The sequence below is a fragment of the Ambystoma mexicanum genome, chromosome 9 (assembly GCF_040938575.1).
Source record: "Ambystoma mexicanum isolate Mex_15411 chromosome 9, UKY_AmexF1_1, whole genome shotgun sequence".
NCBI classification, from domain to species: Eukaryota; Metazoa; Chordata; class Amphibia; order Caudata; family Ambystomatidae; genus Ambystoma; species Ambystoma mexicanum.
In genome coordinates, this window is record NC_090931.1 from 339,289,167 (window position 1) to 339,306,824 (window position 17,658).

The following is a 17,658-nucleotide window of genomic DNA, read 5'->3' on the forward strand; positions in this document are numbered from 1 at the left end:
CGACGTCACCATGTGACCACACCCACGCTGCGCGTGGGCCCTTATGTCGGGGAAATGATCCAGACCCTCGGTCAGCAGAAAAGTATAGTGTTGTGCAATGTACATAGTGTTTTTTGGAAGGTACACGCTCACAACACACCACAATGTGCCGTTGCACATGTATAGATGTTTTTGAACACTGTAGGCCTGTTTTCCGGGTGCAAGTTCTCCACAGCAGCCCTACAAAAGGCCACACCCCAGAGATGCTATGCAATCTGTGTGTAGCTTTTCAGAACAGAGTAGCAGGCCACATAGGTTTGCCCTGTAAGTGATGGTGGACCGAATCTGCTGTGCTACATTGCCTTTGCAAGTAATGGCAACCATGTCAGCCTGGCTCAGTACGCAGAGTAATGGAGAAAAGTATGACCCACACCCTCAGTTGCGATAGTCCCCACTGTCCCATTCCCATGGGTAGCATGCTTAAAACTGTAGTATGTGGCACGTGTGTTTCCCCAAGTACGGTGAGGGCTGTGCCCCAATAAAACAGAAACATTCAATCTTCCCTTTCCACTTACTTCTTTCCAGCACACCGTCATTGGTTACTGTTAGAATGTTCCACACGCATCCACCAATCACATTGAAGAGCTCTCCACGTAGCAGTATCAGTTCTGTCCAACAGTCCTCTGCATACACACCACACCCAGAAACGGTAATGTGCAAATCCTCAGCCTCCACAGTCCCATTTGCATGGCCATCCTCACAATCCCCGGATGTTCACTGTTCACTCCATTAGCAGCAGCCTTGGAGTAAACACTGTAGGATGTTCTAACAAGAACCACACCCATGGCTGCAACAATGTATGCACTGCTGACAAACCACACACAGAAGGTAACAGTGTCAAACCTATTTGCAACCACGGCACATAGTTGTCGGTGCAAGGCCTCCATCTGTGCATCGAATGGGCTACAGGCTTACCACTTGCAACATACCGGAGGACCTGCTATCTTACAATGTGCATGTCATGTGCAATGCACTCCCCTTCTGCAATTGAGCTCACACCAGTCACCATGGAAATAGGTCTCCGCACCAGCTATCCTGCCGTACTGAAGCCTACCTGCATTCAGCACACATGGTAGTGGCCTGTGCACAGACCCACGGATTGGCGCTGTACGCACGGATACTGCAGGCACCACAACTCTTAATCCCCCTATTGACATATCTCAGATGAATCACTTCTCACTCTCCCACCCTTTCCATCCCTTCTTCCCACCACCACATGGCATAATATATGTTTACCAATGCACTCGCCTTCTGCAATTCAGCTGCCACCAGTCACCACGGTAAGGGGTTGTGGCACGAGCTATCGTGCCATAACGAAGGCTGCTTGCATTCACCACACATGGTAGTTGCCTGTGCAGGGACCAGCGAATTGGTGCAGTATGCACAGCTACTACAGGCACACTACCGTCTTCGTCCACCTAATAATCACATATCTCAGATGAACCACTTCTCTCTCCTCATCCTTTCCATCCCTTATTCCCACCACCACATGCCATACATTATATTTCAGTCCCTTTCAGCGCTGCACTGTCCTCCGATACACCATGGCAGTGTTTCCCAAAAACTTTGATGAACAACACGCTTTCCTCCAGCCAACCACCGGCCGCGTCCAATGTTTGCCGACATCACGGTGTACTGCAAGCCAATGAGACTTCTGTCCACCGAGAGGGAAATGGGTCAGCGGAGCGGAGCCAGATATCACTTATTTCTTAGATGTACATTTCAGTTCTTTGCAACAAAAGTACTGGTCGGATTATTACCACACATACTAAAGCACACTTTCTGAACCAAGCCCCCACTCCTGCCGCAAATTTGGTTAAAATCCATCCAGCCATTCGACCTGTAGCCGTGCGCAAAGTTTTTCCCCATTCAGTTTATAGAGAAAAAAAAATGTGGGACCCCCTATAACTTTGTCCCCTCTCTACGAAACCTCACCCAACATCCCAAATAAATTCAGAGGGCCCCATATACTTTTTTTGTACTAGTGGCCGTGTAGTTATGGTTAAGTTGCTAAACCCATAGGAAGAGCACTTTTTGGGTGGCTTATAACTTTGCTGCCCCTGGACGAATCTACACCAAACCTTGCAAAAAGAAGTATATGTTTGGTGACGTTTGGTCCAGGGGGGGCAAAGTTATAGGGGGGGTCCAAAAATTTCTTTTTTTCCCATAGACTGAATGGGGAAAAAACTTTGCTCACGCCTACAGCCCAAACCGCTGGACAGATTTTCACCAAATTTGCGCCAGGATCAGCGGCTTGGTCCCGAAAGTGTGCTTTTGTAAATCTGGTGAAAATCTGTCCAGTAGTTTTTTTTAAAATGACTAAAAAATAGGTCACAAAAAATTAGGGATATCTATGTCTGCTCTGCGGACACAGTTCCCTGTTCGCTCCGCGGACAAGACACCGATTGGTTAATCGGCTTGCGTCATGTTCGCGGACATGCGATGTGTTCGCTGATTGGATGGTGAAGAGCGTGAAGTGCGTCAGATTTTTGGAAATGCCCGCCATCTTGGATTCACGGACAGTGGCTGGTGTCTGCAGACATTGCGGTAAAAACATATTAAAGAATACAACATTGCACTTGTCAAACTTATCAAATAATCTCTGGGGAGGTGAGGGGTGATGAGGATGGGATGGCATATGGCTGCAAGAAGCAAAAAAACTGGTGTTTTTTGCCACAAAAGTCTGCAAACAGTTTGGATATTCGCAAACAGTCCTGAAAGGTTTGCGGACACCTCAGCATTACAGGGTTGGTGAAATGCAGTTCTTGGATGGCTTACAACTTTGGCACCACTTAATGGAACTGCATGACATTTTGCATGTATATTTCTGACTTGATCTTGAGTGAGTATGCAATGTTTGGAAGGGATTCTGACATGAGGGGGAAAAATTAAAGAGGGGTCCCAAAAAAATGTAATGGCTTATAAATGAGGTGCAATTTGACAAATCTATACTTAATTTGGGAAACCGATAATACATTTAGATATGAATGTTTTTGTGAAGTTTGGTTGGATTTTGTGAAGAGGGTGCAAAATTAGAGGGGAGGGTCCCAAAATGATGTAAAGGCTTATAAATGAGGTGCCATCAATTTATTTGTGATTTGTGATGTCATCTTTGAAATCCTGGGTGTTAATCTTAGCAGTGCACGGTGGTGGCGCGAGTTATGGTTGTTTAGCTTACCATAACTGGTGAATTTCTGGGGGTTTTCAATTTTACTTGAAACCATAACGTCCCTTTAACAAAGTGTTTTCTTTGAATTTCATAGGTTTTTATTAGTCCAACATAACCCTAACATCCCTTTAACAAAGTTTTTTCAGTGAATTTCAAAGGTTTTTGTTAGTGCAACTTAACCATAACGTCCCCTTAACAAAGTTTTTTCATTGAATATATATATATATATATATATATATATATATATATATATATATATATATATATTTATATATATATCTATTTATATATATATTTATATATATATATATATTCACTGAAAAAAACTTTACGGTTAAGTTGCACAAAATAACCCCTGTGGAATTCAATTAAAAAAATGTTGATAAAAGGGACGTTATGGTTACAAGTAAAACCGAAAAACCTTGGAAATTCACCCTTTATGGTAAGCTAAGCAACCATATCTCATGCCAGCACAGTGCACTGCTAAGACTAATACCCAGGGCATCAAAGATGACATCACAAATTTCATTGATGACATCACTGATAACCTCACATATCTGGGCCACTTGTTTTTGTTCACTGACATATCTAGGCCAGGTGGTTTTGTTCACTACCAGTCAGAATATTAAAATTCAAAAGGCACATGGAGGTCGTCCCATAGGAGTACTGTCCAGGTAGTCTGCAACTGAGTGCAAAGTTTGTGATCTGTGCAATAAAACCCACACACCCATGCATAACCATTCCACAACGTAAAGACACAAACTTTCTTTTTTGCCAACAGACAGAACAAAATGCCTACTAAAACCACAACTATGTAGAAAACAAAGAAAATATAGAGCAGATAAAAATAAAAATAAGCCATAGTCATCTGACTCTAAAACAATTTATAGAAAACATTAAACAGAGCAGCTAGTAAGCTCACTCAATGAGACTAAACCATCCACCACTAAAAATGTAAGGCCCCTCTTGCATGCATTAAAAGTAAAAACAATTTACAAACAAAAGCAGACCAACAAATTATCCTCCCAATATAGCTACCAATGTTAATGTAGCCACAATAATACGTTTGGAAAAAAAACAATTTTATTAAAAATAATTCCACCATGGGGCTTAACAATCTTCTAAAGAAACCTCAAAAGTCACGATCTACTCTTAAAAACTACAGCAGAAAACGATTCCTCGAAGATCTAATTGGCAGCACAGTCCTACTAAACAAAAAGTTGTTTATATCAGTTTTAAAAAGAATGAAACCATTAACTAAATTAATCAATAAATTACAAAAAGTACTTCTAAACATGTACAATGCAATATAGATTCCTTTGCAAACTTCTGTGAAGTTGAATTCACACAAGCAGCACAGAACCATATTTCAATGAAGATGCTTATAAACAGGAACAAAGAAAAAACAATTGCCATAGACAATAATGTCCGAGGCTATGAAGTGGTACATACATCATTATAGCAAAAGAAACCCTTATAGAAAAATCGTACCCAGCAAACCATTAACCAAATGTTCCTTTTGCCCAAAGAAACAGTCCAGTATACAAATGGACGTGAAGCTCAATATGTAATGTACACCAACAATCCTTCAAATCTTTAAAATTCCTCAATCACTATGTGAAACTAAAAGAGAAAAGTAGAATCAAAACTCTACAAACCATGGACTCCTGCCCAGTAGGCATCCCCACTGGTCTGCAAGGACATTTATTAGCCTGCATTTCAGGAACTGCTTGCAAAAGCACCTTACACCACATCAAAATGTTAGCAACACAGAAATAGCAATATTGCTAAACTAGCAGACAAAACTTTTTTATAAAAAGAGCACACAAATAGTAGATATGGCATGCAAAATAGAGGACAATGAGGAGTCCCTGATGGTTCCAATTAGCGTTATATCTAACAACAGGAAATAAGTACAAAATAACTGACCCCTCACTACTTTGCACGTACTGCAATACAGAGCTTGACAATAACCAAATGCCCTCCCATGCTATCACTAACTACTTAGAAATTGCCCCACTTTCAAAAGCACTCTAACAACTTAACTTGTGTGAGAGCATTAGAATGCAAACAGTACACCCATTTCAAGCTATAATACACCTTCAACCAAAAACTGGCAAATTGCCTCCATCCAAGTTACTTAAAGGCATTTGTGGCAAAATAGTATATTTGCCATTAGATCTTAAAGAAAGTACAGAAACTCTAGGAGTATGACGGCCAATAAATCAATCTTTGGCTGTACTAGTTAATGGTGTACCAACAAAAAACAAAAGAATTTGGCAACAAATAGTCGACTTAAACAAAGTTTGACAAGCCCTACAATATCTCAAAGAAAACAATGAATACTACAGATGTATACATAGAGGGAAACTTAAGAGAAACCACCCAGATAATTTAAGATTCACCACAAACTGGCCAATTCGAATGTGTAGATCCTGTTACTGCAGCCAACATTTTAGACCAGTATACAATTCTCCCACTACATTCCAAAGACACCATAGAAGATGCTTTAGAAACATATCAAATGCGTCAAGCCAAAGGATCCACAATGAGCATATGGGAGAAAATGAGGAAGATATGATTAAAGAGCCACACAAATTAGTGCATCAGAATATCGCTCTTTATGAATGTATTCTGAAGACCCAAGATTCAGACAAAATGTACAATACATTTTCCCCTCCTCTTCAAAAGCAAACTAGCAACTCTATGTTATGGAGTTGCACACACATCAAAAACAGGCTCTAATTTCTTAAACATATCCGCTACCCAACTGCTTCAAAAGATAAAAGGCAAAGGTGACATTTTGCAGTCAAGTATCGCAAATCTCTTGGCAAACATGCGTGGTACAAAAGAATACTGGTTCCAATGTCACACTGATGTACATTGTATGCTAAGGCACCTAGGCCCACACACATGGTTTGTTACTTTACGTTGTGCAGAATGTGCATGGGATGACTTGCATGACTTACTTACTGCAAACCAAAATAAAGAAGAAATAGATATAAAAACACCAGTAGAGCTGTATTCTATGGACCCTGTCAATGTACAAAGGTATATTCACCATCGCTTCATTGCCATACTGTACTTCATCTGCAATAAAATTACCCCTCCACTCGGAGAAGTGCAATACTTCTTTTGGTGAAAAGAATATCAATCCAGAGGAGCACAACCCATCCACATGCTTTGGTGGATAAAAGATGATCCCGAATCTGGCCATGACAGTGATGCCACTGTTTTACAATTTATTGAAACATACATTACCTGTGACTTCCCTTCAGACACCACACATAGCGACCTACCTACACAAATCTTATGCTTCCAAAAATATTAGTGTGGCAAATATTGCCAAAGTCACTATAACAAGAAAGGTAAATACTATACCAAATGTCGCTTTGGCTTCCTCATACCAGTTTGCACTAAAGGACAAATAAATAGCTTGATGTCTTCTGTTAGACATAGTGTAAAAGGGAAATCCCTAAAACACATACAACATTAAAAGGGACTAAGCATACAAGTACATCAATGATTACAATACAACCATTGCTCTCTTGTGGAATGCAAATATAGATATACAATACATTGCAGCCAATTCGACTGCAGTTGCAAGATATGTCACAGCCTCAAAATACTGTTGCATAAATTGTACAACTTTGGAATGAAAAGGCTCTTGCATAGAGAATGTGGGTGCTACAAAGCTGCAGACTGTTTAACAGGTACACCCTTCTATGGGAAATCTGCTGAAAACATTGCCTGGCTAAAACCTGGTCCAGCTTCATCATGAAAAAGGGTACTAACATCCTACCAAGAGATAGAAACAATAGCCACAAATTATCCCAACAGCCAGGCCATTTTAAAAAACAATGGGCCTCGTTGCAAGGTGGGCGGAAAGGGATACCGGGCACCGTTAAGGACATTGGTGCCGGTAATCACTTTGCGCCCTATTCCGCGGTCCCTTGGCGGGTCTCTTCCTTAACGCCTGGTTTTACCAGGCGTTATGGACAGGGCCCATTAAGGGACTTCAGAGCTAATAACGGTATCGCAATTTGCGGTACCGTTATTAGCGCCTCCCCCCTTCCAATTGAGCCCTAGGGGGCTGAAATGGGAATGGGGAATGGCTATTTCAATGGGGATTACCGGTCCCGCAAAGGTCGAAATAGACTGTTAAGTCCCCATTGAACGAGGGCGGACTCGGTACCGGTATTGGAGGTAGTCATGGCGCTAATAGCACCTTGACTACCTCCAACCTCGTAATGAGGCCCAATGTCATTGATAAATACTATCTAAACAGAAGTACTGCTTTGGAAACATGACATAGTCAAAAACTACTCCTAAAAAAACAATGTCATGCCAGATGAGACAACTGGCAAATATTCTGTTCCAGCTTGTGATGGAAGCCTAGTAAAACTTACCAAACCCAGCCTAATTAATCATGTAAAGTTATCATTCAAATCTCTGCAACATAGAGAACTTTATTTCATAGCCCTACTACAACTTTTCAAATCTTGCAGAAAAGAAGAATTATTAGGTGACCTTCACTCATTTGAAGCTGCAATCAATGCAAATGAAAGCAGTATAACAAATCTCAATTTCAAACAATACAAACAAATGTTGGACAATGAACGCCAACAAGAGGAATAAATTGAACTTCTGCAAGATAAAGACACTCCTGAAGGCAGTCAACCTTCTATTACAGGAAGTCAAGAACCACTTGGAGAACCACTCATTCTGACTGAGGTAAAAAATACCATGTATCAATCTAATTAATTTGAAGAAGACTTGCGAGTGCAGAAATCACAGCTAAATGTTGAACATCTCACCATTTTCTAGAGGTTACTGAAGATATTGAACATGGTTTTAAACATGAAACTGAAATGTGTAGCTGTAAAGATAATAAACCTCTGCTCCTGTAAGTGAAGCTGGTTCTGGCAAATGTTCTTAATTAAAATAATGAGCACATGTCTAAAAGAATTAACAAACAACAACCTGTTATAACAGCCTCCACAGGTCTAGCTGCCTACAACATAGGAGGTGTAACTGTACACTGACTACAGCAATTGGTCTGGAGGTGTCCGCAGACACCGAACAAGGAAATAATTCCATGTACTGGATGCAGATATCACACATTTATTTACGTTTTGGCAATTGTTTAAAAAAAAACTACTAGACGGATTTAAACCAAATTTGCTAAAGTTGGCTTTCGGACCACACTGCCACTCCTCGTGCAAGTTTGGTGGAAATCAGTCCAGATGTTTGGGCTGTAGGAATGAGCAAACACTATTTTCCATTAATTCTATGAGGATTTCAAAGGTTTTGGAACCCCCCTATAACTTTGAAAATGGCATTAAAGTCCTTGGTCATCTTAGTGTGTCACAGGGATAATTCAGATGAATAGTATTGTCTCATGGTGTGGGCCCAGACAGGCTGCAGGATTTTCCTCTGGTCTTCTCCGATGGTCTGTACCGGCATCGACAGCCAGCTCAGAGGCAAGGTGGAGGCTTGATGCAGCAATGGCCAATTGAAGCTGGGAGGCGCGGCGGCTGATGGAACCACACTGCAGCGATGATGCAGCGGTCATGTTGGTACGGGGCTCAAGCTCCGTTGTTAGCATGGTAGCCATGTCCTTGGTACTGGTAGTGAAGTCCTTGGTCATCTTAGTGTGCCACAGGGATAATTCAGATGAATAGCATTGCCTGATGGCTTGGGCCTAGACAGGCTGTGGACTTTTCCTCTGGCCTTCTCCGATGGTATGTGTGTGTGTGTGTGTATATATATATATATATATATATATATGTGTGTGTGTGTTTTTAAATAACTTGTGATTTCATAATGTTGTCCTTACTACTACTGTACACCTGCTGTGAGGGTTTTGTTTAACCTCCGTGGCAATCAATGACTCCTAATCGATTCTACTTCATGTGTAATGATGAGGCTTTGCATGACTTCTTTCTTAGCAATTGGAGCTCTCTTGGAGCGATTTATCCTACAGAGGGCAGTGTTGCACCTTAATCATTCTACCTTGACATGCACACTCTTCACTGCTGGACGTTCAGTTCCTGCCAACTTGTGACCTTCATTATGATATGTTTTGATGTACTGCCTAGGAACACACATTGTTATATCTCTTATAAACACAGGATTGGGAACTCAGCTAAGCTGGTATGTTTTGACCAATCAGTGTGCAGTGTCTTGTACTTTAGCTCTGGTGTCGGATATCTTTCCTTCTTGTTCTTTCATGACCTCACTACCTCAACTCAGGCCTGGGTAGATGTTCGCCCCCCTGCCTTAACCAATCACTGTGCTGCAATTAGTCTTGCTTTGGGAAGTTGCAACTTGGTGTGTGTGCATCCCTCTGCAAGGCCCTGGCTATTGTTTTCTTGCTGAAGGGGTGGGGGTTTTCATCCTTTTATGGTGTCTAACTAGATCTCGAGGCCTACATGTACTGTTTGTTTAGTTAGAGTAAATGTTTACTGTCATTCATTACCATTATGAATACTCTTGGTAATGGTATAGTAATGTGTATTTATAAAGTACCTTTACACAGGACCGTGTTTCAAAGCGCTCAAGGAGGGTGTATATAAGGGGGAAAACAAACAGTCACTCAGAGTCCTTCAAATTCTGAGACGATAATAGTCTGCACAGGCAGAGTAAGTGAATATAATACATCTAACAATTGAGATAAAGCAAATAGGCCTGACGATGATTCTGCAGTTTTACCAAGTACACATTAAGGAGTGGAGACAAGGGAGCACAGACAGACGATCTTCAGGTGAAGGTGCATTCAGATCATGCAGGTGCACGAACAGTCAAGGGAGGGGGCGTTCCAAGTGCACCCAGTCGGTGGAGACTGGGATAAGTACCACTCTCTGGGTTAATTATCAAGTGCAATGAGGGAGGGTGGGGTGCAGAGCCCTGAGCCAAGTGCAGTGAGGACTGGCGGGGGTTCCCGGAACCTGTGAGACTCTGAGGTACACCAGGGAGCCAGTCTGCGAGCTGTAGGGAAGAGGAGGGAGAGATGGAAAGAGCAAAGAGCTAGGTTAGCAGGGTAGAGGAAGAGAGAAGGAGGAGGAGGAGAAGAAGAAGGAGGAAGGTCTTGAGAGGTTCCTGGAACTTAAGAAGATCAGGCTCAAGATGGAGGGTGGCAGGGAGGGTGCTTCAGAGGGAGGCACCTGCTGAGGATAAGGATCTCCCTCCAAATCTCTGCTTGGAGACCCAGCTCGCTCAGAGAAGGTTGGAGGTAGATGAGTGGAGGGCTTGTGAGGGACAGAATTTAGGTAGGCACTGTTGCAGGTAGGTAGGTCCTAGGCCCCAGAAAGCTTTGTGGACAATGCAGAGGGCCTTGAACTTGATCCTTGCAGCCACAGGGAGCCAGTGAAGGGATTTCAGTGCTGGAGAGATGCGGTCCCTATCCTTGTGGTCAAAGATACGTCTTGCGGTACTGTTCTCTGGAGGAGTTGCAGAGGGTGTAGGGTAGAAGCAGGGAGATTGATGAAGAGGCTGTTGCAATAGTCCAGCCTGGAGAGAACCAAGGCTCTGGAGACAGGGAGCTGCTGGGGTAAAGTGAGAAAAGGTAGAGTGCCTCTGAGGAGGTATAGCTGATAGGTAGACTTTTTTGAGATGTCCGAAATGTGAGAGGAGAAGGAGAGAGTGGAGTCAAAGATGACCCCAAGGTTTCTGGCCTTGCAGGTGGGTGCGGGCACGGTGCCAAAGGAGTCCTGTCAGAGTGAAAGATGGAAAGCGGGAACAGGGGTCCCAATTCAAACGATCTCAGTCTTACTGCCGTTGAGGCAGAGGTCGTTTGCAGCACACCATGACTGAGTAGCAGATAGACAGTCGGATATGAGCAAGGAAGAGGAGGCGGCTGCGGGTAAGGTGAAGTATAGTTCAGTGTCATCCGCGTAACATTGGAAGTTTGAGGTGAAATGGGCGATCACACGTGCCAAAGTAGCCATATAGAAGTTGAATAACTGGAGGAAAGGTTTCATCCCTGGGGAACGCTGCAGGTTGAGAGACCGATAGTCGAGAGAAAGGCTCTGAGTTCCAATTGGCATGGGCGGTCGGAGAGAAAGGAGGTTAACCATGCCAGATCCTGACCTGTGATTCCCAAGGTATCACAGAGAGGTATGATCGAGATTTTCTGGTTTACTGTGTCAAAAGCAGAGGAGAGATCAAGGAGAATGGGGACCGAGGGAGTGTTAGTTTCAAGATTTGAGAGCAGGCTTCTCTGTTTTCCCTACTTTAATGTTAAATGTTGCTGTTTCTAGCAAGTAGACAGGGTTATGTTCAACTATAAGGTGTATGCATTATGGTTTGCTGAAGTATGACTACTCGTGCTTTCTTGGGCCTTCACAAGGAAGTCTCTTTGTATGGGGCTGCTGGCTTCCATGCCCTGCGTCTATTTTACAGGGACTTTCACAGCTTGTATTTTCGAACATGTTTAAGCAATTGGATGTCCTCTCCAATGTTACTGTACTCCCCAACACTATGTTTATGCTTGATAAACAACCAAAATAATTAAATAAATGCTTACTATACAGCCATATGCTTATATAATTATTTAAACGTGTTTTCGCGAGACAATATATGTTTTTCAAAAAGTCTTCTTTTATGATGTGTGTTTCATGCTCACTCCAGCGGCACCATAGCAGAGGATGATATCACCAGCCTCAGCCTCTCACAAATTATAACTCTATTCATAAACATGACATTACTATGTTGCCTAAGGCCTTGATACAGAAATAAAACGTTTCTTGCGCAAACAGCCAGGTGTAGAGGCATCTGTTTACATAATTATGCAAAATGTTGTTCTATATTATGTATTTAGTTAAGGGTCTAGAGTTTGTGGAACTCTACCATCTACACCTGACTTTGCTTGTAGACACATTACAAAACCCCAGATCTCATTAACAACCACATCAAGCACATTGCACAAGCATCATCTGCTTGTCCCCTGGCACCTGCACATACCATATATGTATAACTATGTATGTTTAATAAAAGGCACATGTTTTATGTAAGGCATTACACGTAACATAACATTGGTGAAGAGCATAACAGACTGGGTTGACCTCTGGCAAAGAGCCAAATGAAGGAACAATTGTAGGTAGCAAGTCGTTTATATTTTCAAAATATAATTTTTAAATTGAAGATAATTGGTAAGAATGGCATATATTGAACGGCTAAGCACAAACGCAAATTAAATTAAACAAGCATTGGCAATGCCAACAGTTTTGGCTTTTATGTAAGCATGGGAAAGGCACTTTCCAGGCACAGCCGTAGTTGTATTAACTGACCATTGATGGTAATAGGTGCAACATGGTGCAAGTACCTGGGCATCTATTAGCAGTGGCTGGCAAATGTGTAATACGTACAGACAAGCCGAAACTGTTGGCTTTGTCAATGTTTGTTTTAACAGGAATTGTGTGTGTGAAGGACACACATAGTGCTTATAAATCCAGTGGCTGAAGGCAGAACTGGTTAAGACATTTTTATTATGCCAGCAGCAGGTTTATAACTTTAAGTAATTCGTTCTCAGAAAACGAATTTGAAAAAAAACATTGGCTGGCACTTCAAGTGCAAAGTTTGATGGTAAGGCTTAATTAAAGCAAGCTCAAAGAGTTCTCATGAGGAGGTGTTTTGGGCGCGGGGGACAGGAACTGCGTGGGGATGGCCATGGGGATTAGCATGGCCTTGGGCAGTTAATGTGTGGGTAAATAACTAAACAACACCTACAAGCTGCGTGTCCCTCATATGCCATTTCTCCCGCGCTGTACTCTAATTCAATAGTTTCGTTTTACAGCTAAAAATAATAATGACCATTGTAACAAATGTGCTTCCGTCATTGTTGGAGGTATGGGTTGTGTCTAATGGGGACATTAAGGTAATTCACAGAGCTTTTATGCAGCCACAAATGCAGGTGTAGCTATGAAAATAGGCACCTCGCCACTGCAGTAAATTGTGCCTAATTCACACAATTGTGAACAATCCCTTGGGTGCCCAGTTGTGCTTTAAAAAAATCAAACTTGTGTCTTAATGAGTTAGAGGCGAGTGTACTCCAGACACAGGACCTTTACATATGCATAATTTGCAGGCCTAGAGGAGTGGCAGTGTATGGGCAAGTCAAAGAAGGGACACAAGTGCCCATTTCTACTTTTTGATTTTCTGGGACTTGGAGCTGGAGGAAAGAGTGCCGGATTTCTCTTCTGTGCAGACACTGCCACAGTCATTTGGGTTATGCAGTGGAGGTTGGGCACAGCACCAATAACATTGGAGACTGGTCATCTGAGGTGGGATTTAGAATTTCTATATTGACGGCGGGTAACATTGCTATGGTCTTACTGGGGCTAAACGTTTCTGAAGAGGCTTTATTACGAAAGCCTCAGCTTATAAAATCCATTTTGCACCCTGCAACTACTGGATGTGCTTTAGATGAGGACTAACAATTTGACATCAGTGATTGGGGCTAGGGCACATCATTTGTTGAAAAAATTATACATAGATGGAGAAGGTGAAGAAGATTGTCTCTTCGGATGATATTAATGCCCTGATCACTGAACTCGTTCAAGGCATGAGCACTTTGGAAACATTCCCCATGCATATTATTATCCATACTCAGTGATGCTTTGCCCCCATACCGTAGAAGTGACCGAATCCAATGTTTTCAAGGAAGAAGTGTCCACATTTTTGTTTTTATTTTTTTAACGAAAAAAAAACCTTTTCAATAAAATATATGTGGGAGTGGGATAAGGGATATTAATAAAGGTAGGGGGAAGGAGGGTGGGTTCAGGGGTCTCGCCCGCATAAAAAACAAACATTTGGTCACTTCACTCTTTCTAAAACATGGATTGGGTCAAATCACCTACATCCGGAGGTGCCCACCCTGAGTCATGACCTGCACACTTTAAGCCACCCAGCACATCCCCGGCAATGCAATGCAAGTCCCCAGTCCTTTCTTCATGCCCCACCCCTGGTTCTTCCTTTGCACAACTGAGCTCTTCATACCGTACCCATTGCCATACTCTCAACACTCAGACAAATAAGCACTTCAAGGAGGCCCTGGGACAAAACACGTATTTACTTGGTGCACAGGGAACACCTACGGCAGGGGGGTGGGAGGTAGAAACACATCCAAGGTCTTTAGGGAGCATGAGACCCACAGGAGCAGGAGCAGGAGATGCCAAAAAGGCTATAGGGAGATAAATAAAAGGAAAACAAATTAAAGGACTTTACTGTGCTATTGATAAACAGTGTGTGTGGGCACCTGGATGTAGCAAACAGCTTGTTATGAGAAATACAAATACTGTCCAATAAACCGAAGGAAACTGTCACCGTATGCTTCTGTCCCTGCACATGAAATGATACCAAATAACAGACTACAAAGATTGGTGAACAATTCACAGAGAAGCACTGAACAATGTCTGACCCTACACTATCTTTGCGATTCCCAGATGTTAAGGTCGTGAGAAGTGCCTGATGGGCTATATGCAAAAGTGCAGCATGGTACCAATTGAGCAATTAATGCTTTTGAGGCTAAATTAATTCTGCCAATGTTTAACTCTGCATTGTCTATGAAATGATTCCATATCTACTCTAACCTTACTGAAAGGCGTAAGTACATGCTAAAAAAGGCACATTGTGTAAAACCTTCATTAAGTTATCAAGGTTCTTACTAATTGATGTACATTGTCTTTGCAGGAAGCTCTGCTTATGGTAATATGACTCTTGCGCTAGCTGATATGGGTTCGAATCTCAGCCCTCCTTCATGGCTTCCCTCTGAAAGATGGGAAGATTTGCTTGTTTTGTCCATGGCTCCTGGTCCTCTAAACAGTTTCTGCATTCAGGTATGTTATTTGTAAGGTCACTTCTAAATATATTTTTGCTCATGAATTTAGATTGTAATTAGCATATAATAGCATTATACCCGCTGAAAGGCCGACTTGTGTATTATTAGAAAGAGTTTATGGCGAAAACAAGGAACTAGGGAAAGGACTGTTATTGCTTGTTTGGTCCACTGTGGAAGTGTATAGTGCTATCAGAATATTCTGGTATCACACATCACAATGTTCTAGGAACCTTCTGGGGTGTCAAACAACCCCCAATCACGGAGACATTCCCTTTCTTTCCCCTCTCTTTCCACCCATCGCATTGCTCTGAACCTAAGGGCAGTTACACTCGTCACCACCACTGTTCCTACCAAATTTCAAGGAAAAAGATGAGGTGATGGAAAAGTAAAGGAAATAAACTACTCCTTCCACCAACAACGCAGATTTAATTGAGTGACAATGGATGGAGGGAGGGGACTCTTGTCTTGACCTGTGCCTCTGACACTCCATACCAGAGTAACATCAGGTTTAACGAGTTTGGAAGTGAAGCTAAGAACACTGGGGCTGAGGTCTGATGTGGGAACTCTCTTGACTTTGTCTTTTTCTCTAATTCACTGTTCTCCTCTGACCTCACAATGTACCCCTCTTTCTCTGATTCCTCCATTGTTCACTTTAACATCTCAGTCTCTCCAATTTCTACTCCTTGTACCCCCTCTTCAGTGACTGAGGCGATTCAGCAATACTCTATTTCCCCTTAACATAATCATGTGAGGACCTCTCTTCTATCTCTTTCACCAATTAATGCCTCTTACATTGACTGTGCTTTCTCTGACTTTAACTAGGCACTTATGACACAATTTGACCAACAATATCCTGCTTGCACAATCACACCTTCCTGTCCCTGTGCTCAGCCTTGCATCACTCTGAAATTCAGACCCTCAAAACAAATATGTGCCAGGACCTGCGATGCTGGTACAAATTGTGAATACCTACCCTATTCCTAGCCTACACACATTCCATTGCTGCCCTAACCCATGCAGTGGACTCTGCCAAATCCTCCTACTCACCAAACCTAGTCTTCCCCATTTGTAATCACCCCCACAAACCTTTATCATCTACCCTACAATCTTTGCTCACACCTGACAAACCAATATCTATCCTCCTTTTCTGCTAATGACTTTGCTCACTACTTTTCCTTTATGATATCTAAAATGTGTGACACTGTCACAATCCTCCGTTCCCTCCCTCCGCAACCTTTGTTATGTCCACCACCTCTCTCCCGTCCCTCTTCTACTCTTGACTACCTCTTCCCTAACTCTCCGACTGAATTAGCACCCATCCTTCACAGTGCCAACCAATCTTGGCTCCATTTGACCCCTTTGCTCCCAAAACGGTCAGATGTAGCCTCAATCAATCTCTTTGAACTGTTTGGCCTCACTCTCTCAGATGGACTCTTCCCTGCCTCCTGCAAATCTGCTACTGTCTTACCCCATTGAAGAAACCCTCTGCTAACCCTAAGATCCCATCAAATTATCACTGTTTCTCTCCTTTCCCATTATCCAGAAGTCCTTGAGCGGATGGTCTTCAACTGGATAACTAAGTACCTTGAGGATAATGGCCTTGGAAATACACCTCTTGCTTTCTTAGTAAACACTCCACCAAGATGTCCGGTCTCCTGGTCATAGATGCATGTGAATGTTATTGGGAACCATAGAATTTGTCAACCTCTGCCAAGGTTACTTATCCCCGTCCTGAATAGTTGACAGGATGATCAACAACTAATCAAGGCAGGGGAAACTTATTAGTTGCGTCCCTTTTCTTATCCCCATCAGGATCACCAACACAGGAGCTGTGTGAGGTGACAACAAGGAAGCATTTAGTTATGTGACCAAACAAAGTAATCAGGACTTGTTTAAAGATTAGTGGCACACAGGAATAACTGTCTTCCTGTTGTGTCTTTCCTGAACCATCTATTTGTGTAATCCTGTTTGTGGCACAGGATGTGTTCTATAGTACCTACAGTACGTAAACTGCAGCAAGGCAATGCGAGGAGTTGATAGCATATTATCAGAAGCACTCCTTAATTTCTATTCTGCTTTGAATCAAAGTAAACTGAGACAATTATATCCATGTCTGTGTGCATATAACTTGTAGCTCAGATGGAGCAAAAGGAATACAAGCACTCTCTGTGTTACTGCTGGAAACAGTATAAGCGTAGAACAAAAAAGACCCAGAACGAAAAGTCAAAAAAACACGGCAAGGAAAGCCCTCGTCTTACCTGGCTAAATACCTAATCTGGGTAACTGAAGATACACAAGCGGTCGGGATCTCCTGGGAAAATGCAGTTTGCAAGCTATGGCTTGCTTGTTTCCCTGCCCATTTTATGCATGTGCGTGCTCTGGAATCACTGAGCATTCCCCCGGCGGCCATCTTGGAAAACACTAGCGCTGCATTCAGAGAAGGGACTTTGTCACACACAGCAGCCTTGTGAAATGCCTGTAAACTAGCATTATCATTACCATAGTAACTTGAAGGATGATCATGTGGGGCCGGATAAATAGGATCCCTAATGTTATGCTCTCCAAGGATTATCAGTGGCACCCAGTTAACGGCGGGTCCACCGAGGCTGCC

The 17,658-nt window shown here is 42.5% G+C and overlaps 1 protein-coding gene across 1 annotated transcript in view; it reads left to right on the plus strand.

Annotated features, from left to right (window-relative positions):
* LOC138487325 (uncharacterized) overlaps positions 1-17,658 on the plus strand; it is a 2,513,852-nt gene that overhangs the window by 2,048,924 nt on the left and 447,270 nt on the right. The window contains exon 83 of the mRNA XM_069613924.1: positions 14,900-15,045. Within this exon, the coding sequence (XP_069470025.1) occupies positions 14,900-15,045 (146 nt within the window). The remainder of the gene's footprint in view (positions 1-14,899; positions 15,046-17,658) is intronic.